The sequence below is a fragment of the Stegostoma tigrinum genome, chromosome 36, assembly GCF_030684315.1.
Source record: "Stegostoma tigrinum isolate sSteTig4 chromosome 36, sSteTig4.hap1, whole genome shotgun sequence".
Lineage (NCBI taxonomy): Eukaryota > Metazoa > Chordata > Chondrichthyes > Orectolobiformes > Stegostomatidae > Stegostoma > Stegostoma tigrinum.
The window spans coordinates 22,184,427-22,206,707 of record NC_081389.1 but is presented as its reverse complement, the minus strand read 5'-3'; the positions used below and the strand labels follow the sequence as shown (position 1 = coordinate 22,206,707).

General features: G+C 42.9%; 1 protein-coding gene across 1 annotated transcript in view; it reads left to right on the top strand.

Annotated features, from left to right (window-relative positions):
- The first annotated feature begins 7,002 nt into the window (after positions 1–7,002).
- The window catches only part of LOC125446756 (stereocilin), a 59,802-nt gene continuing 44,523 nt past the window's right edge, over positions 7,003–22,281 (top strand). Inside the window, exons 1-6 of the mRNA XM_048520528.2 lie at positions 7,003–8,014; positions 9,359–9,383; positions 10,383–12,240; positions 16,675–16,737; positions 18,748–18,858; positions 21,614–21,780. Coding sequence (XP_048376485.2) covers positions 7,003–8,014; positions 9,359–9,383; positions 10,383–12,240; positions 16,675–16,737; positions 18,748–18,858; positions 21,614–21,780 — 3,236 coding nt within the window. The remainder of the gene's footprint in view (positions 8,015–9,358; positions 9,384–10,382; positions 12,241–16,674; positions 16,738–18,747; positions 18,859–21,613; positions 21,781–22,281) is intronic.

The following is a 22,281-nucleotide window of genomic DNA, read 5'->3' as shown; positions in this document are numbered from 1 at the left end:
GCTCTTTGTTTACACATCTCAAGTCCAAGTGTACTATTAACAACTTGCCTTTTTTCACGTCAGTTGAAACCAAGTCAATTGGCTATTGCTCTTTTGTTATCCTAATTATCATGCTTATTGTAATAGTGTTAGTTATAAATAGACTTAAGTCTTAGACAAAATACTGTATCATTTGTAATATTGTCACTTGAGCTCTAATATATAATCTGGCGACATGCTTGCATTTGAATTCAATTCCAGGAGGCTACCCTGCTATACTTGAATTTCATTCAACATTTCCCATCATTACCCTAATTCCTGACAGGGTTAACTTTCATCACAAATTTTCAATGCAAAAGTGTATGAAAATTTGTTAATGAAATATATGGTGTCCTAATGGCCCTCATCTGTGTCATTCTGATGTGAATGTCAAATTATTCCTTCTCTTTTCAGCAAAGAGAATGTGTGTGAGAGCATGCAACTATTTAAAAGTTACAGTAATGCCGGGAAGGTATAGAGAAGTTCTCACAAGTATGTAGGGAATAAAATTGTATGTATTGCAAACCGCTTTAATATTTTCCTTCATGAGATGTGTACATTGCTGCCAATAGCAGGTATATATTGCCCCTGCCGAAATGCTTTTGAAATGGAATGAATGTGTGATCATCCTGAGTCATTGCAGTTTGATAACGGAAGGGAGTTTCAAAATCTGACCCAGTGATGAATTTATAGTTCCAATGCAGGATGAACAGGGGCTTTGTTGCCAGGTGGCTGCAGCCCTTTTTCTCTGGCCGGTAGAGATCATAGGTTTGGATGGTCCTGCCATATGACCCTTGAAGCTGTTGTAATGCGTCTTGTAGTTGGCGTTCACAATTGCTAGTGTGTTCCAGAGGTGTAAGGACTGAATGTTGAAGTTGTTGGGAAATGCCAGTCAAGTGAGCTGATTTATCATGGATGGTGTTCAGCTTCTTGATTGTTGTTAGAACTGTACTCACCCAGGCAAATGGAAATTATTCATCACATTACTGACTTGCAAGCTATCTATGAGGTACAAGCTCTGAAGAATCAGGTAGTGAGTTACTTGGTGTGGAATCCCCAACCCCTGACCTATCAGTTTAATAGTATTTGAGCTTCCTGACCAGAGAGAGTTGTTACACGCCAGGGTCTGGTTTACTGACGAGCTATATTTTGTTCAAGGTAAATTTGTTTTTTTTTCATTGTTGATTTGGTCTGACTATGTTCTTTCACCCTGTGGTTTTCAGATGGACCATCATGGAGTTAATCCTCTTCCTTTACCTTTCAACGGTTTTATTTGGCTGACTTTCTTGGTAGGATTTTAGCAGTCAGATACAAGAGATGTGCCCAAATAACAAAGCACTTGATCAAGGGGCAGCTGTTGTAGTAGTCATCTCCAAGTTGTATGAATGCTCATTTTATTAGGGCAAAAATCTCTGGAACTCAAAAGGAGACACCTTTTAGAGGCATCCAGCAACTCTAATGGTTTACTTTCCTTTCGTGGAATGGGTGTTACCCTGGTTTTCTGCATTCCTCTGTTTCCCAAACTAACATTCCCACTGCTCACATTATGCGTCTGTTTTCCTCAGCAGATTTGTTCACCATAGGCATCCCCATTTATTGTTAGCCCAACTTCAACATGGTGTGTGTGTGTGTAGAAATGTAAAGGGTATCTTAAATATTTACGCACTTTATTGCTGCTGTTTTATGGCTATCTGGGACAAGCTAAAAGCTTTATTCTTTGAGAGTGATCCTTCAGCAGTACGTGTGGCTGATGATTTTGGGCAATAATATGCTGAAAGGTTATCTGATCTTGGTAAGATAGGTGAAAAGGACCCAGATCTTGTTTAGTTTGCCGCCTTTGAATTGTAATCTGAAGCAATTTAAAGTTACATTGTGGCATACTGTTGGTAACTTTTTTAGTTAACCATGTTATTTCCTTTTAAAACCCCACACTTTTATCAGAGTTAGGATTTTAATGCTTTTGGCAACAGCATAGAAGACTGTTTTGTACTTAACTGAGGCAGGGTGGCAAAATCCATCCAATCAATCTTCTTTCAGGTGTTGTGAATGCAAGTTTGTTCAAAGCCTGCCGCAAAACAATCAACTACATTTTTCTGAAATAATGGGAACTGCAGATGCTGGAGAATTCCAAGATAATAAAATGTGAGGCTGGATGAACACAGCAGGCCAAGCAGCATCTCAGGAGCACAAAAGCTTGTGCTCCTGAGATGCTGCTTGGCCTGCTGTGTTCATCCAGCCTCACATTTTATTAACTACATTTTTCTTCTTGGTGTTGTCACTATGCAATTCTTGCATTGCTAAACTGAATATATGGACTAGGAGCAGGAGTTGGCAATTCAGTCCCTTAAGCCTGCTCTGCTACTTTAATATGACTCTAGCAGATCTCATCTTGTCCTGAACTCTACTTTCCTGCCTACTTTCAACCCATTACTAGAATCAGAATGGGTTTTAATGTCACATGCACAGCAGTACAATGAAAAGATTACAAGGTTGCCATTCACTGACATCCTAGGTACAATGTACCTGAACTTTATTTCTTATGTAGTGTTAAATAAATAAAAGGCTTTAAAAATTCTAAATTATGGTCTTCCTTTAGCTATAGGTGCTGTCACTGCTTGCTGGGCTTTCCCCATATGCGCTCCATTTCTCAAGTCCTGTGCTGACAACTGCTGGGACTGATCTTACCAGTCAACATGAACTAATCAGAGTCCCACTGTGGGTGCCCAGCTGCTTCCACGTTGCCACTGACTGCCCAAGTCCTTGCATTGGGTCCCTAGCTCTGCCATGGAGCAAGCACAGCAGCCGCTATGTCCAGAAGATAAGCAGAGAAAATAAAATTAAAAGATAAAAAGCAGTTGGAGCATTGCTCTGGTTCAGAAGATCTTCTCTACTGCCATCTTGAACTTGGTTACTAATTGTTGTCAAATTTACTCAATGTCCCAGCATCCACCACACCCTGAGGGAGTAAATTCCACATATGATCCTGAAAGAAATAATAATTCCTCCTTGCTGCTGCTTTAAATTTGCTACTCCTAATCATAAAGCAATGACTTCTTATACATTGCTCCACACAACAAAATATCCTCTCCACTTTGTCAAGCAACTTTATCATCTTCTGCCTTAATTAAATCTGAGGATCGCTGAATTTGCCATAGAGATAGACAGTATGGCCCATGCTGACCAGATATTCTAAATTAATCTAGTTCCATTTGCCAACATTTGGCCCAATCCCCCTCAACCTTGCCTGTTCATATCCCCATCTAGATGCCTTTTAAATGTTGTAATTGTATGAGCCTCCACAACTTCCCTGGCATTTCATTCCGTACACGACCCTAGGCATGAAAAAAATGTCTCCTAGGTTCGTTTTAAGTCTATCCCCTCTAACTTAAATCTATGCTCTCAAGTTTTGGATTCCTTTACACTGGTGAAAAGACCATTCAACTTATCTTTACCCTTCATGATTTTATAAACCTCTTTCAGGACCCCCCCACCCAGCCTCTGTTGCTCTGGAGAAAATAGCCCCAGTCTATTCAGCCTCTTCCTATAGCTCAACTGTTTAACCCTGGCAACATCCTGGTACTGGCGGCAGCAAAGCACTTGTGGAAGGGCATCATGGTGATATTGAGGTGACCCAGTCCAGAGAGATATTACTTATGTTAGTGGGCCTGGTGATGGTGGGGAAAAGTTGGTGCCTGAATAGCGGCAACTTCAAAGTTGGGAGGGGGTGGTGTAGATGGAGGTGATGCCCAGTCCCTCTCCCCTTCACTCCCCATATAATTGGACCAAGATTGTATACAATGCATCCTAGTTATTCACGCTATCCTGATTTGGACAGATACAAGCCACTGCATTGTCACTGGAGCAACATCTTGGAACTCTCCTTAACAGTACCACGGGTACATCTACACCACAGGGACTGCAACAAGTCAAGAAAATAACTTGTCACCACTTTCTCAAGGGCAGCAAATGACAGCCTTATCAGTGAAGCACCCAAGTTTTAAAACTTAAATTTTAAAACAATGCTAACATATCAGTTAAATCAACCCTTGAAGCAGCAGAAAGTTTCTGATAACATAAAATTATTTTGGTTAATAATGAAAGGTTTTCTTTTGCCATTTACCTACCAAAAAGTATTGTCTTTTGGCAGGGAGGAATGTCAATTTGCCATTATCTGTTTAGAAGTCAGCAAGACGAGTTGCCGTAGCAACTTAGTTACATTCATTGAATTGGGAAATGAATAAACTGGGTTTTAGATTCCTCATCTGTCGTAGCAGGAGCCAGGCAGCCTTGTACATTGACTAGTTCCTTTTGCATTATTGATATGGGGCTCAGTACACTGCATTGTACCTGGTCCAAGATTATAAAGCGATGAAGCTTGAGGGTCTGCTTGGTGCATTGTTCTCAGACTGAAAAACTCAAGAATGATTTGATGTGACTGAATTTAAAGTTATATTTTCAACGGGACTGGCTGCATCGATTAACCTGACATCCAGCTTAATGGGTTTCTTCACATTGTGTTCAGAGCTTTCTTTTTCTACTTGTTTTACAAGCAGATACATTCAGAATTTGGCTCTCAACAGTCAAGTGTGAAAGTATAAAGAAGACTGTATTCAATATACTGGTTTGATGGCCCTGAACCAGGGATTTTCTATTTCTGAGAGAAGTAATTACTATGTATGTTTTATTGTAAACTTGTTGACGTTGGGAGGAAGATCAGACTGGGGAGGTGAGGGGTTTCATGGTGTTGATATCTTTGGGAAAGAATGTTAGAACTGGGTGTGGCATGACTAATTTTAATGGGCAATACGACTTTTCAGTAAATTTCTGTCTTATAACCACTGTCATGAATGACACGTCTCTGAGTTTTGGTTCTACTCTCTTTTTTCAGGTGAAAAGTCCACCAATAATCACCTCTCTGACTCTGCAAATTGCTCCTCAGTATTTTTGGATGACCAACAATTGGAAGAGAGAATCGCTCCTGATTACTATACAACGACTTCCTGTTGAATTCACACATTGAACAAAGCAATTGACACTGGGCTATCATGCACCAGTTGGTTGAAAAATTCAGCAATACACATCAGCTAGTCCATGCTTGATGCTGGAGTCTGAACCAATATGCTGGAGGAGACCTTAGTGTGGCAATAGCACTTCCAAAGAGAGAAGAAAGGATAAGTTGAAAGAAGAGAAAAGAACAATTCAACTTAAACATTGCTGATGATAATTGTGTCTTGTTGTGACCCCAGAAAGTGGATGTGTGAAATCTGACCTGAGCTGAAGCAACCTAAAACTGAAGGAGCTGCGAGCTCCAGTCACTGTGAGAGACAGAGACAACCCTTCAATCAAAGGGAAAGCCACAAGTTTTCACTGAATAATAATAATTATTATTATTAATTTAGTAATTAAGACTGCCCTTACTTGATGAATGTAAGAAAAGTGACCATAAGTACAGACTATCTGGTTAAATTATTGCTGATGTTTTGTCAAATCCATATTAATCCAACCTGTGTTATCTGTTTTTCCTGCTGTGGTGAATCATTCTACTTTCAGGCTTTTCAAGGTGAGTAAACTGTCTATCAGATTCATCATTGAGGTAAAATACTGGAAATATTAATCATTGTTTCAGGGCAGTGACCTTTTGTCATAACTTATGGAGTTTTAAAGTCCTAAATCTAATTTCACAGTCTGTGAGCATTAACAGGTCTTGTTTAGGTTGGCTGTATGTGTATCAGAGGTGCCAGTTGTGCAATATCTAGTGGGCTATCTACATCTACCATTCAAGTACATTCCTCAACAAATTCATCCACACTGCTGGTGTCAGTGATCTTCCTTCCCAAATGCCGTGTTAAGAATCTCCAGTAACACCATTAGAATGGATTCAAGTGAGGATGTGTGATGGGGTGAATCAAGCCGCCAGCTATGCTGCCAACATTTTTCCCTCATCTGTCCTAAAGTTTATTCACATGCGACTTGACAGGAGAGATAGAAAACAGGTTACTGACTCACTAACAGCCAATTTATGCCGAGATCCTTTTTGATAGCCTCCTGTCTGTGACTTAAGCCATTTCCTCTTTCTTTCTTGTTTCCCCTTTTGAATGTTGTCAGCTCCAGAAGCTCATTCATTCCAATCTGTGGGAGTGAGCCGAGAACTTAGCAAGAGGCTCATTCCACGTATCTCCTGTTTGTTTAGGCAATGCATTCCAAATGAAATAATCAAACCTGGTTGTTTTAGCTTGAAATGCTTTATTTAAAGTGCTGATATCCTGCGCCTGAGTATGCACATGCTTGAAATGTCAACACTAGATCATTAAGTGGGTATACTGTCTCTATGCAGCTGCCGAACAGAAGATTGGAACTGGGATGATGTGAAACTTGTGGAGTAAGGGCAATATCCCCCTGGAAGGGGGGATAGTGGCAGCTATGTTGTCCCTCGTGGTCATCCTTTTGTTGGTGAGCCCACCCAGCAAAGGTAAGAGTTTGTGATTCAATGACCTTAACCAGATTCAACAAAGTACGATGTCACACAGGCTATTGTGATCAGAAATTACAATGTACATGGCGTTTATGTGTTCTTATATGTTTGTATACGTTTTTATATTGTTCACAAATATGTATTTTGTTTTAAAAGAGGTGAAATTTTGTGGCCAGCTCTGTTGGTTAAAAGATGGTTTGTAATTCTCTTTAACAGGTAGTGGTCTCTAAGAGGATCATCACACAGCAAACAAAGAGGGTGGTAAAACTGCGATGGGGCAATTGTAATCATGTAGAGGATTGTATGTCCTTTTGAAAAATGGGCTACTTCGTCAAGTTGACGATGATCAATTGGAAGTTGAAAGTGGCCCAGTAATGTTCTCACTTTGTTTCTCACTTAGTGCTCCTTGCTGAATGTTGAACTTTAAACTTGCAGGTAACAAGGTTAACATGTATGTGGAAGCGTTAAAGGATGTTGCACGTTTATTAGGAGGAGAAAACACAGAAGGGAGAATGGAATCGATCGCTGTCCATGGGAGAGCTGGTATCAAAAGTTCCCAAAACATCCATGCTGCCATCTCTAGACTGATTAGAGGTCTCAGAGCTTTGAACATTTTACCTCAAAGTAATCTGCCTGTTTTTCTTACCAAGCGTACGATAGACAGAAAGAGACTTTCTGCATTTCTCTACAACATCTCACTATATTTGCAAAGTAATGACCTCCAAGATCCAGCAGATGAAACCATCGTGTTGAATGTTCTTGACCCTGGAGAGCTGGAGGTTGACCCCCCTCCCAGGGCCATGCTGGAATTGAAGGACCTCTTCGTGTCACTGAGGGCCAGCAGGGACTTGGACAGTCTCATTGAGTTCCTGCAAATTATCTTAGATTTTTTCACAGAACATCAGCTTTTCACTTGGCTTTTCCAAAAGCAAAACTGGGAGAGCCTTGTTGGTCTGATTGAGACAGTTTTCCAAACATTACTAAGTGGAACGTATGAACAAGCCAGGGCTGACATTCAGGATCTAGTATGTTCATTAATGGGGCAGGGTGACTGTGCTTTTGAAATGGATTGGTTTGAAAGTCTAGGCAAGTTACTCGACCTGACTAATTGGAAACCAATGGTCAACCTCCAGTCCTACGGTCCACCGCATAGGACTGAAAGATTCCAACCGTGGAACGGATCTCCAGAGACTGGGAACAGTGGGAATCCTCACCCACAAAGCTTAAATTCAGCAAAGAGTGTCAACAGCATGCACAGTCTGCTTCAGATTCTTTCAAAGCCCAGTGGCAGGAGGAGTGTGTCAGAGGGGCTACGTTCAGCCAATCAATCCCATTCAATGTGGAGTGAGGAAGTCCTGTGGGATGGCCTGAAAGAACTCAAACAGAATATTTTACAAAAAGTCGGGGCATCGGTCTACACGAACTTTAAAAGGCAAGTGTCACGAATGAAAGGCTCTCTGGCAAAGGAAGTCGCGTCTGTTATTGGAATTCCTCAAGCAGACCACGATGGAAAATGTTCTGTTGGTGAGTGATGTTTTAGCAGAGCTTGTTTTGTCATGGAATGAACGCAATCTGTTCTGGGCATGTCCGTTACTCTGTCCCCAATTCCCTTTCTAAATGACTTGGTCTCTGCCTCAATAGCCTATTTTGAAAAAACACTCCATGTCCTAACATTTGAAAAATGTTTCTCTAATTTTCCTTGCCTATCTCCGATCTGTATCTGTAAAGCATCTCTTGTTACCACTTCAACCCTGTGATTTGGAATGTAGTTTTAATGAAGGGCTCTGAAACATTTCCCACCCACTGCATCCCAAAACCAGTCCAACCTGTCTCTGCCTCCCTAACCGGTTCTTCCTCTCACCCATCCCTTCCTCCCACCCCAAGCCGCACCCCCATCTACCTACTAACCTCATCCCACCTCCTTGACCTGTCCGTCTTCCCTGGACTGACCTATCCCCTCCCTACCTCCCCACCTATACCCTCTCCACCTATCTTCTTTTCTCTCCATCTTCGGTCCACCTCCCCCTCTCTCCCTATTTATTCCAGAACCCTCATCCCATCCCCCTCTCTGATGAAGGGTCTAGGCCCGAAACGTCAGCTTTTGTGCTCCTGAGATGCTGCTTGGCCTGCTGTGTTCATCCAGCCTCACATTTTATTATCTTGGATTCTCCAGCATCTGCAGTTCCCATTATCTCTGAAACGTTTACCTTGTTTCTGTCTCCACAAATGCTGCTGGATCTGTTGAGTTTTTCCACCTTCTGTTTTTAAATTTTGAGTACACTCGCTGTTGTTTATGGAAGAAGCAGAGCAGCCAGTTTCCTCACAGCAAGATCCCACAAGTGTGATAACAATAATCTGTTTTTGTGATGCTGCTTGAGTGATAAATTTGGGCTCGGCTACTGGGGAAGGCTCTCTTGTTCTTTGCAGTAGTGCTACAGGATGCTGTATGTCAAGCTGAGATGGGACCTCAGTTTTGGGCCTCATTTAAAAGATGGCACCAGTGGCAGTGTAACACGCCCTCAGTATTATGTTATGAGTATTGGCCTGGATAACAGACAAGCTTCTGATTTTCCTACATTTATGCCTCCTTGCCACTGGTTCACCAGGTGGCAGAAATAATCTATTATTGTTTGACCTCTCTGATCTCTAATAACATTTACTCAAAACCACCCTGTCCTTTCTGACCCTAATGTTTTGATCCATGCTTTGTCATTTCTCATTCCCAATATAATTCAAGTGAGTCCTTGTGGTCTCCTTAGCTCTGATGTTTCTCCTGTTTCAAAATGTCTTAACCATTGTACATTTGAATATTTAATGATCTTGGCAAGCACTGCAATTAAAGCTTCAAATTTCTTATTTTCTTTGCAGGGGATGTAAGACAGCTTCTTTTATGGTAAGGTTTCTTTTTACACTCAGTTTAATTTTTAAAACAGCCACATAAAGCTGACTTGAAATTTCTCCCAGGTACCTGTAACACTCCCTATATCTAAGTGTTTCACAGCAATTCTGAAGATAGAAATGTGGGATCTTTCTGAAGTGAGAAACTTGAAACACAAAATGGCATACCATAGGGATCTCCCTCTTTAATCTAGACCTGATGGGCTATACGGCCACCATCCTTATATTTCTGTTCTACCATCAGTCACAAATCTATTACACTTGATAGCCCTTGCAGTCTCAGATTCTACTTATAACCACTCACTACCTTCAAGAACTGCCTTGAAACCTGCCTTCCTTGAGCAATGTGGTTGACTCTTTAACTGACCTTGGAAATGACCACTCAACCTCAACTACAATTAGGGGAAAACAACAAATGCTGGTCTTGTCAGTGACATCCACAACCCATGAAGGAATAAAGAGAGGAGGAAGGGAGTAATTCTGTCAGACATCAGTCTTTCACAGTGTGGCAGGAGACAACACTCGGTTTCAAGAGGCAGGGGTCATAATCCTGTCCTCGGCGAGGAAATGATTTCAGGGGTTTTCACTTATACCCTCGACCAGTGGCTCAGAAGAAGTAGGTAAACTCCATGAACAGATCCTAAGTGTGCATCCAACGCCAATTTGATTGCTGTGTGTTGAGATCTTGATTTTGTTTTTGGTTGATATTTTAAGTTTGGAGTTGGTAAACATCTATGTGTGCTAACGTCCTTGGAGATTTATTGTTCTCCTAATAACATTTGCTTGTGAAAATTAATGCCAGTAGAATGCTCATTATGTCTCTTGGCTCTGACTTCATTGTATTCCTCTATTTCCATTGAGGCCACACCATTCACACCTTCCATTCATTTGTATTGAACCGTAGATGAATCCATTGTAAAAATGTCCCAGTGTGTTTCCTCTCAAAATGTAAGGACCTAGCTCCCAGCTTGTTTTTATTTTATTTCAAATGCAGGGGTATCAAGAACAACATCTCCTGGAACACTGCAGTCTTGGGATTCAGCTCACAAGGACTTTTGGCTGAAACACCTTTCCTAGACTGTAGCCGACTGAGTGACAAAGTCCGGGACATGCGAAGACATTCCCATACAGCGTCCAGGCGATCTGGGGAGACTGTTAAAGGTGACCATGATTTTCCCTACACTGGAACTCTGGAGGCTGTTTGTAACGACTCAATGCCCAGACTCCCAGGGATATCCAACTTCACTGTCTATCTCTACTGTAGCCTCTTCAACCAGACCACAGCTGTGAGCCAGGCCCCACCAGACCTCCAAGCTGCCTGCTCAGATGCTGCCTGGTATTTCTCTGCAGTTCAAGAGGACCTTTACTGGGTTCAGGTCTGTCGGCAGTTTTACACCTCAGAGTTCAACTCCACCGTCTGCAGCAATGTCTCCCTGTTGAGCCGGCAAGGCTTCAACCAGCTCTGTGCCAAGCTGCAGGGCGGGTCAAGGAAACATGGCACCTTAGCCAGGGATTGCGGCAGGTTGTCAACCAGAGCGAGTGTAAGCTCGGAGGAGATCCAGGCCTGTCTGCTGGCCAATGGGGCAGATTCTATCCACAAGCTTTGTTCAAATGAAACTTTCCTGACGAGTGCGACTAGAGACAAAAGGCTGATCAGAAATTTATGCAGGCAGCGAAACAGACTGAAAATGGAAGTGATCTCATTAATTGTGGGTGATCAGAATGGCACTGATTTGGTCAACCACTTCTGCTCCCAAATGACCATCTTGAAGAATTTCAGTGTGGCTGAGTCTTGGAATAACCCTGTCTGTTTGTGGCTAATTACTAACTCAGAAGAAGTAAACATTGTCAATAGCAAATGTGACCAAATGTTGCAGAATTCCAGTATGGAAAAGGATGAGGTTCAGGAGTGTATCCTTCGTCAGGGTGTTGAATGTATCAAGGAGGTCTGCTTCAACGGGACGTTCTTGAAGGACCTGTCTGGAGCTGGTGCATGGGGCAGCCTTCTCTGTGCACACATCATCAGTGGCTTAGAGGGGCTGCAACTTTCGGCCAGCAGCTGTCACCGAGGGTCTGGGGCTTCAAATGCCACCATCAGCGATTTGCAGGAATGCATCTTGGCAAGGGGCGCAGCTCACATCCACGATATCTGTGCCAATGGGACAGCTTTCAAAGTTGATGAGCGGACTGTGTCCTGGTTAATTTGTTTATGCGGCCTTCTCAATGAGTTGAGGGACGTGCTGAATTCTTTACCTGTTGAAGGCCGTCCATTAAAATGTGATTACAAGACATGGTCGGACAAGATGTTTATCGATGGCAGCCTTCTAGCGAGCTGTAAAGAACAGGACAATGAAGGCTTAAAGGAAATCATTTGCCAGAATGCCACTCTTTATGACATCATATCAACGCTCCACCCTTGGGTCATAAATTACTGTATGGCCTCCAAAGAGCCACAAGATGAGGAGTGTTTGGTAGGCCATTTACTCGACAACTTTCCAGTACCTTTGAACCTCAACACAACTCAACTGTGTCAAAATCCAACTGCTTTCCTGACTGACCACCTCAATCATTTCACCCAGTGTGATGACCAAGCCTTCAGCTGGATTTCCAACGCCAACTATATTCTTCGAGTCTTCAATTACATCCTGGATGTCTCCAGCCTCGATCACAGCGAGGAAGAAGTCCAAAGGGTTTTGAGTGAGGCCATCCTTCTCTCCAGCTTATTGGACAATGCTTCTTTCTGGGAAGCCTTCAATCCCAATGCTTCTGTCAGTATTTTACAGACCATTGACAGCTACTTAAGGGAAGAGACAGACAGAGCCCTTAAAAATGATCTTCTCAACTGTTTCAGCGTAAGCAATAAGTAAAGCAATATTAGCACCACCTCAAAAGGACTTTCCCTTTAAACTTCTTTGCTCTAAGGAGAACAATCCCAAGTCTTCTAGTTTCTCCACATCATTGAAGTCCCCCATCACAGCTAACATTCTTCTTTTGCAAAAAATATGCATTATTTATGAAATTTGTTTTTTAAAAAAATTGCAAAACAGTTATCCTTACAAATAGCAGCAGTCACAACAAAATTCAACCTGTCAAAATTCACTAACGTAGCTCAGAAATTCATTGGAGAAATGGGTTTCAATTCATGACACACAAGGACCGGTTCAGGTGAGAGAGAGATGTTCCCTAGGACTGTACAACTAGGGTTGGGGATAGGGCTAGGATTGAGGGAGTGGTCAACATAGGAAAATGTGAGTTCATACACGTTAATAGGCTGAATCAAACACAGATTTTTATTTAAATAGAGAGAGGCTCCAAAAAGTGCGGTGCAGCAGGATCTGACATGCTTGTGCATGAAAAGCAGAAAATAGGAAGAAATTAAGAATGGAATTTTTGGTCTTTATTGCTAGGAACTTGGAGTTTAAAAATAGGCAAGTCTTGCTGGTAGAGCTGGCACACGTAGAGTGTAAAATTGTGGTCCCCACATTTAAGAAAGAATGTGTTGACATTGAAGGCTGTTTGAAAGAGATTAACTAGGCTGATTCTTGTGTTGAAGGAGTTGATGTTTTAGAAATAGCTGAATAATAAGACCTTTATTCATTAGGATCTAGAACTGAAATATACAGGGTTTTGAGGGAGGGGGCTTCACAGGGTCGATGTTCAGAAGTTATTTCGACTAGTGAGGGAATCTCAAACTGGGAGCATAGTTACAGAGTAATGGAAAACTAATTTAAAACTGAAATCTAAAGGAATTTCTGGAATATCTGGAAATCTCTGTCCCTGAGATTTATGGAGGCTAGATCACTGAAAGTACTGAGAGGTGGTAGGTTTTTGAAAGATTGAGGAGTTGATGTCTGTGAGGAGCTGGCACAAAAGAGGAATTAAGGCCTGGGGCAGATCAAAAATGATTTTGTTGAAGGGTGGGACAGGATTGTGGATCCAAATGGCCTGCTTCTGCTCCTATTTCCAATGTTCTTATGTCTCCCTACAGCATGTTCCACTCTGACATGTCTCTATAAGGTTGGAATGCTTTCAATGCTCACAATCTACATTCCGTGACGGGCAAACACCATGAGCGCAAATCTTTCAAGTTGAAAGTAACGACAGTCTCTGAGAACATTCTGGTGTGTCTCTTCTTCAAGAACATCCATCATCCCATAGACTGGTGCCCGGAATTGAACGAGCTGAGACCTCACCCTTTTTGGGAGATATTTAGCAGAATTCTTGTAATGCTTCAAGTTGGACTCTTTTGAAAAGCATCTTTGGGTCAGGGTTCAACATTAAAGTAAAACAAGGAACTGTGGATGCTGAAACAAAAACAGAAATTGCCAGAGAATCCTGGCAGGTCTGGTAGCATGACTGGGGTTTAGACAGGTTTCTGGGCTCAAAATGTTAACTCTGTTTCTCTCTCCACAAATGCTGCCAGACCTGCTACATATCTCCAGCAATTCCTGTTTTTATTAGACTATAGTTCTTCAAACCCTAGCCAAGCAGATGTAGTAGCCTTGGAAGGTCAATCTTATTTTCATACTCATCCCTGATTAATTACCTTTCAATGTGGCGGTGCTGCTGCCTTATTGCCTCATAGTTACATTCTGAGAGATGGTTGGGCCAGACGCAGTAGGAATGTTGGGTTGGTCCTGGGCGCTAGCTTTTCGCAAGGACAATGCAGAGGAGATTTTCCAGGATTGAACCAAAGACATCCATCATACGGTACAATTGAGAAGCTGGGATTGTTCTCTTTGGAGCGGAGAAGGTTAAGGAAATGCTTAATATTATATAAGCTTACAAACTGCAAGCAGGAGGAGGCTGTTCATGTTTGACCTGATTATGGCTTCAAGTATCCCTTTGTGCCTGCTATTACCTGAAATAATATTTTCTCTGGCAAGAGGGCTTGTAACCAAAGGACACAGATTTGCTGTAATTGACAAAACGATTACAAGGGGATAGAATGAGAATTTTTATAATGCAGTGAATTATTGTGATCTGGCATCCATTATCTGAAAAGGTCATAGAAGCAGATTCAACCATAACTTTGGAAAAAGAATTGGATAAAGCCTGAGATAAGGAGAATGTTTGTTTTACTCAGAGGGTTGTGAACGTTTGGAATTCTTGAGCCCAGCGTGGTGTGGGAACCCAGCCTTTATTTTTAAGGCAGAGATTGATAGATTTCTGATTACCAGTGACATATAGGGGCATGGAGATGGGGTGGGTAAGAGACTGAAGTGTTTGATCAGCCATGATTGTATTGAAAGGCAAGGCAATCTCAATGGGCTGAATGGCATACTTCTGTTTATAGATATTTTCTAATCAACTGCTCGGTGGTGTTATTACACATCTCTGGAACAGGTGGGACTTAAATTCATGCCTCCTGATCCAGAGGTAAGGACACTTCCACTGTGCCACAAGAGCTGCCTCCCTTCTCCTGTTCTTGTGTTTCTATTAATACTTAACCCAGCAGATTTGGCTCGGGGGCAAAGAGCAGACGAAACAGACAAATCTTACAAAAACCTGAAGCAGCCACAATGGGCTGAAAAATCTGCTGCACTGTAAGGTTCTGTGAAATTTAGGCTCACAACCTGAAGATCGGTCAGTAGCAATGTGCAGAGATATTCCGGTGTTCCTCAACTTACCAATGCTCATATTTACAAACATGATCCGAAATGGGGGCCATAATTTTAAAGATCTGGCAACTCACCGTTTCCTGTGCTTCAGAGCAGCTGTTTTATACCATCCTGCATTTGTGTTCTGACTTGAATACAAGCCAACTCAGGAATGGGAAACATGCAGATCCCACTGACTTTCTGAACAGCAAGAAGAGTCAATAAAAGACTGTCTGTCAGTCCTCTGGGTCAGTGTTCAGCTGGTGGTGATGCTAACAGTAACTATAAGTGAGTCATCCATTACCATACATTTTCAAAAAGTTGTGAAGAATTTAGTGGAAACTGGTAAAGCTTGATGTAATTTATATTTCAGTGATCTATAGTAGCCTCAGTCTATTCACTGAATAATTACATATACATAAATGAATAATAAATAAGGGGAGGCAATGGCCGAGCGTATTATCGCTGGACTGTTCAACCAGAGACCCAGGTAACGCTGTAGGGACCCAGGTTCAAATCGTGCCATGGCAGATGGAGGCATTTGAATTCAAAAAAATAAATCTGGAATTAAGAGACTAATGATGACCATGAATCCATTGTTGATTGTCAGAAAAACCCATCTGGTTCACTAATGACCTTTAGGGAAGGAAACTGCCATCCTTACCTTGTCTGGCCTGCATGTGACTCCAGACCCACAGCGATGTGGTTGACTCTCAACTGCCCTCTGGTGGGGAAGTTAGGGATGGACAATAAATGCTGCCTGGCCAAGGATGCCCAAATCCTGTAAATGAATGAAAAAATATATATATCTTGTACCTCTCCACTAATTGGGCCACCTCTATGGGAGAAGCAATATACGATATCCTCAGAAGTGTACGATAATCTTGTACAATGTGTTAGAATTTAAATTAGTTGAAGGGATGATGGAATTTAAATTGATAATTTTCTGAGTTGTGACCCATTTAATGATGTCTCTCTTGTCCTACTCAAGTGTGTTATAAGTGCACACAAGAGCGAGGAAGAGAAGTTAACATTCATACAGCACCTGTACAGTCGCTGAGATACTTGGTGAAGTGTAGTCATTGTTGGAGGAAACGTGAACCGAATTGTGCACAGCAAGTCCCTGCAAACAGAAATGTGACAAAGAGCAGATAGTTTATTCTAATGATGCTGGTTGAATGTTAAATATTGGCTCCTGCCCTCCTTTGAAATATTGCAGTACAATTGTGTAGTTGTGAGGTCCCTTTAATATCCCTTGCACAGTTATTAACTCCCCTTCCTTCCAAAGGCGCTGAATCCCACTAGGGTCTCGGGATGCAGATCAGCCTGCAGCACTTGTCCTAAATGTTAATGTTTTGTCAATTGCAGTGACACATCTTACTGTGAAATTCAACCAAGGGAGGGTGGGGGCGATCAGTCTTGTCACATCTGACCTTTGCAGTGGACCTGCTTCTATGTGTGTGGCGTTGGTGAGGCTTCTGCAGCCAAATAGTCTGCTAATATTCACCACCTAGTCTCACACCTGATGAATGGGGTACCAGGAGATGGCCTGCAGATTAAAAAAAAGTGCACTGGGATGCATCAGTACCCATAAAGGACAAAAACAAAGGGGAGATGTTGCAATTACTGATTAAGGGTCAGGTAAATACTGACACAATCTTGTTCTGATTTAATATCCACATACAGCCAGTTCTCTGGGACATGTTACAGAATGAGGAGGACTCACCAGCCCTGAGAGATCTTTTACAGGTAAGAGAAAGAAAGAATTTGCACTTTTATAACCCCTGTCACAGCCTCAAGAAATTGCAAAGTCTTTTACAAGACATTGATGTCTGAAATGTCCACCTTGCTGTAATGAGGACATATCTAGCAAGGAGGAGCTTCACCCATCACCTTGGCTCGTCTGTTTTTCTGTTATTGATTTGGAGATAATTATGGCCATGACTGGGAAGAACACTCCTGTTCTTCAACATAGTGTCATGAGATATTTTACAATCACCCGATGGGGCCTTGTTAACATTTCACCTGAAAGACCAACTAGCGACAGTGCGACACTCCCTCTGTGGTCACCCCCCGACTGCACGGTGCTTCCTCAGTTCAGTGTGAGTCTAAGATTAATTATTTTGCATGAACTTAATTAAGTGAAAGCCTGACCTGGAGGTAAGAGTATTTGCTGCAGAAATTAGAATTGCAGTATCAACTGTTAATCAGTTAGCGTCATAAAGTCATAGAGCTGTACAGCATGGGAACAGACCCTTTGGTCCAACTTGTCCATGCCAACCAGATATCCAAAATTAAGTTAGTCCCAGTTGCCAGTATTTGGCCCATATCCCTCTAAACCCTTCCTATTCATGTACCCCTCCAGATGCCTTTTAAGTGTTGTAATTGTACCAGCCCCCACCAATTTCCCTGGCAGGTCGTTCCACACACGCACCACCCGCTGCATGAAAAAATTGCCCTTTGGGTCCCTTTTTAAATCTTTCCTCTCTCAGCTTAAACCATTGAACTGAGTTACTTGCCATTTCAGAGTGTAGTTAAAAAATTAGCCACATAGGGTGTGGGAACAGACCCTTCAGCCCAATTTCCAGTTTTCTACTGGAGACTTGGAGAAATTCAGCAAGTCTGGGAGCATCTGTAGAGATGGTAACAGTTAATCCAATGACTCTTCTTCCTTCAACAAAGTCATTTCCAACTTGAAAGGTGAGCTCTGTTTTTTGCCTCTCCACAGATGCTGCCAGACCTGCTGAGCTTCTTCAGCATTTTCAAGTATCAATAGAATTGCTTCATTAAGGAACTGACTAACAGACAAATCCAACTTCTGATTTCCTGCTGTGTTTTTCCAGCAATTCCAAGTTTTGTTTCCGAGCCAGGAAAACACAGGAAAAAACTCCTTAAGGAGATAAGAATTGTTTTCTCCGAGGATTGAGTGCCTGGGGAACTTTCTGCAGAAAAGCAATGGAGGATGCACCTTTGAAGAACTTCAGGGCAGACGTAGATCTATTCTTGACCAACTGCAGTGTCAGACACTAAAGAGAAGCTCAGGCTAAGCTCAGATCTGTCTTGATCTTATCAAATGACAGAGCGTTCTCAAGGGGTTGAATGGCTCAATCTGAGTTGTTTGTTCTAATTCTTGTTTGCACAGACCTTAATGAGAACTCCTTGGGGTTCAAACAGCCAGTAAAGTAATTGAATATCTGCTCATTTCATAAGACCCTAAGCTTTCACGTTCTAAATTTAATCGTCTCAAAACTGCGGTCTGCTGTGTGCATGGTCACAAACTTGAATTTTAAGGAGCTAGGAGAAACAGTGTGGTTTAAGAATAAAGCACTTGCATGAGAGGCGATGCTTAGTTTGCTGTGAGCTTCCATGAGCACTGTCACCTTAATCTTTTGAAGGAGTGCCGGGATTATTGGAGGCACGCTGTGATTCAGCGATCTTTGTTGGCTGTCACTCCTGATGAGGATGTCCCTTCAGGGTTTCCATCCACCTGAGAGACCAGACAGGGCCCTGATTTAGCGTCTCAGCATCCCTTGGTTGCAAACCGGCTGAATCAGCCTCAATTCCCAAACTCTCTGGAGCAGGATTTAACCGTCCAATTTGTGACTCAGATCATGTTTGGGGGTCAGGTTTCCAACATCCCATGGAGACAGGGAGCGAGGGGCAAGCAGTCTTTGGGCAGTGTTCCAATCCCTATAGTATCAAGTACAGGCGTGAAGATTGATGAAGCTGTCTCTGCGTATTTCCTTTTATTGATCCCAGGAATACCTGCTGATGCCCCGGGAGAATTTGCAGAAGATTCTAATGTCAGCTGAGAGCGACAGTGTCAAGAAACTGCTCTCTCATATGCACAAGACGTGGCAACAGCTCCAGGTGAGCACCGAGTCGGGCGATGGTGCACTGATTCCCAGGCTGGCAATATGCTTATTTTTACAATGCTCACCTTTACCTCAGCTGCCTCTGGTGTTGTCCCTCCCTCACTCTCCACCCTCCAGAATCACAGGTGTTTTACAGTGAAGAGCCTATTCAGCCCATCATGTCTGCACTGGCCATCTGAATGAGCATCATTACCTGGTGCCAATTTCCTCCCCTTTCCCCAAAGCCCTGCAACTTGTTTCTATTTATATAAACATCCAATGCCCCCCTGACTGGTTTCACCACAATCCCATGCAGTACGTTCCAGACCCAATCCACTGATGGTGTGAGAATATTTATTTTCTCACATCACATTTGCAAATCACTTAACATCTGTGCTGTTTCCCTTTTCATCTGTTTACAAATGGGAACAGTTTCTCTCTATCTGCTCAATCCAGTTCCCTCATACCATTATGGAAACCATAGAATTCCTACAGTGTGTAATCAAGCCATTTGGCCCATCAAGTTCACACTGACCCTCTGGAGAGCGTCCCACCCTGACCCACCCCCTACCCCATCGCTGCATTTCCTACCTTAGACATTACTGGCACTTTAGCACAGCCAATCCACCTAAATACACATCCCTGGACACTATGGGCACTTTAGAACAGCCAATCCACTCCAACCTGCACATCTTTGGACTGTGGGAGGAAATCGGAGCACCCAGAGGAAACACATGCAGACGCGGGGAGAATGTACAAACTCCAGACAGACAGTTGCCGGAGGCTGGAATCGAACCCGAGTTCCTTGTGCTGTGAGGCTGCACTGCTATGCACCATGCCATAGAGTTATACAGCAGGGTAAGAGATGTCTGGTCTAACTTGTCCATGCTGACCAGATATCGGTCCGTTTGTCAGCACTCGGCCCAGATCCCTCTGAATTCTTCCTGTTCACTTACCCATCCAGATACCTTTTAAATGTTGTAATTGTACCAGCCTCCACCCCTTCCTCTGGCAGCTCATTCCACACATGCACCGCCCTCTGCATGAAAGAGTTGCCCCTTAGGTCCCTTTTAAACCTTTCCCCTCTCACCTTAGACTTATGGTCTCCAGTTCTGCACTCCCTTAACCCCTCTGGGAAAAAGACCTTGGTTATTCAACCAATCCATGCCCCTCATGATTTTATCAACCTCTATAAGGTCACCCCTTAGCCTCCAATGCTCCCAGGAAAATAGCCCTAACCTATTCATCCTCTCCCTATATTTCAAACCTTCTAAGCCTTGTAAATATTTTCTGAGCCCTTTCAAGTTTAATAACATCGTTCTTATAGCAGAATTGAATGCGATATTCTAAATGTGGCCTAACCAATCTCCTGCACAGCCACATCACCACCCAACTCCTATACTCAGTGCACTGACCAACGAAGGAAAGCATACCAAATGCCATCTTCACCATCCTGTCTAACTGTGACTCTACCTTCAAGGAATTATTAACCTCACCCCAAGGTCTCTTTGTTCAGCAACACTCCCCAGACCTTGCTTTTGCCTTTCCAAAATGCAGCCCCTCACATTTACCTAAATTAAACTGCATCTGTTAATTCTTGGCCCATTGGCCCACCTGGTCAAGGTCCCATTGTACTCTGAGATAACCTTCTTCACTGCCCACTACACCACCTATTTTGGTGTCATCTGCAAATTTACTAACCACACCTCCTATGTTCACATCCAAATCGTTTTCATTAATGACAAAAAGCAGTTGAAAACTTGTTTCAAATTTCTTAACTGCCTTCTATTCGAAAAGAACAGATCCAACTTTTCCAATCTATCCTTGTTACTGAAATTTCTTATTGTGGGAATGAATCTGTAAATTCAACATGTTCACATCCTTCAATAGTATTAACACCCAGAAGTGTGCCCAATACTCCAGCTAAGGTCTGACCAGTGTCTTGTACAAGCTCAGCAAAACCTTCCTGCTCGTGTCTTCTATGTCCCTATAATAAAGCTGAGGACACTTGGAGGGATATGGGCCAGGAACAAACTGGTGGGATTATTTTAATTTGGGATTATCTTTGGTATGGACTGAAGGATCTGTTTCTGTGCTGTATGACCCCATGACACTGAGTGCTTTGTTACTGATTTCTCTCTCTGCCTGTCCTGCCACTTTTGATGTTGACTGTACATTTATACCCAGGGCACCCTGCACCTTTAGAATTGTTATCCTTATTTTGGGCTTTCTATCTTTGTTGTGTTTTTTTGTGTCAAAATGTATTGCCTCACAAGTCCTCACCTGCCACCTTCCTGCTCAGCTGTGACAGCCCCTGAGGTCAAAAAGCCTGCTGCAGGAGACGCAGTTTAAAAAGTAGGGGTTTTCATTGAAGATGGAGATGTGAAAGTTTTTCTGAGGCTGGAGCTCACTTCCACAGAAAGCAATGGGGGCTGTGCCATTGGACATTTGTGAGGCAAAGCTGGGCCGGTCTTTGACTTATAAGGGAGTTGAAAGGTACAGTGAGTAGGTGGAGGCTGTGACCTTATCAAATAGATGAGCAGACTTGAGGGGCTGAATGGCTTGCTTCTAGATTCTATGTTCACATCCCTGCTGGACAATTACCAGCAGTAGGACCTTGAGCTGACGTACCATTCCCTTGCGTAGAAATATTTACAAAGCCCCAAAAATGAATTGGAATTAGACTGAAGTGGTTTTCACTGTATCTTGTATTACCCCCGTCCAGTTCTCTGGATGTAGTTTGAAAAGTGTTTAATCCTTCTCTCCTCCAGGTTTCTCAGAGCAATCGACCTGCCCTGGAGACATTCACTGCTGCCTTTCTGCAGAAGATTCCCCAAGTAACCCCGGACCTCTTTGGGGACCTATCACAGTTCATTCCTTTCATGAGTGTGTCGGACATTCGGGGTTTCCCTGAGTCACTCCTTCTGAGCAACAGCGTGTGAGTTGATTAACAATTATGAAAAACCCACACATTTCCGGCTTCCTGCGATAGACTAAGCACTCGCGATCCAATTCCTTTTGGAATGTAGGCTGCTCAACGACTTGGGGTCTCACACAGTCTCAATGAGGGGTGCTCTCAGACTCGCACATGACATTAGTTCAGGTCCTACTTAGAAATGTAAACCCTTAATTCTCCAAATACACCCACTGTCAGCGATGAGGGGGCGCCGCACTGTCGGAGGGCCAGGGCTGAGGGGGCGCCGCGCAGCCAAACATAATGGCCTTTCGGTGAAATATTAACTGTGACCCCACATGCTGTCTGTTTTGCTGTCAATGAACACTCTTTCAAAGAGAAGGGGACGGGGGAGAGTGTGCTTCTCCCAATGCCCAGATCCAAATGAATCCATCATTCAGCATCACCAGGTCCTGATCTCCCCACTGATGTGGGAGCTTGCTGCTGTGTTTTTTTACCTTGCAGAGAGTTCATTACAGAAAAACA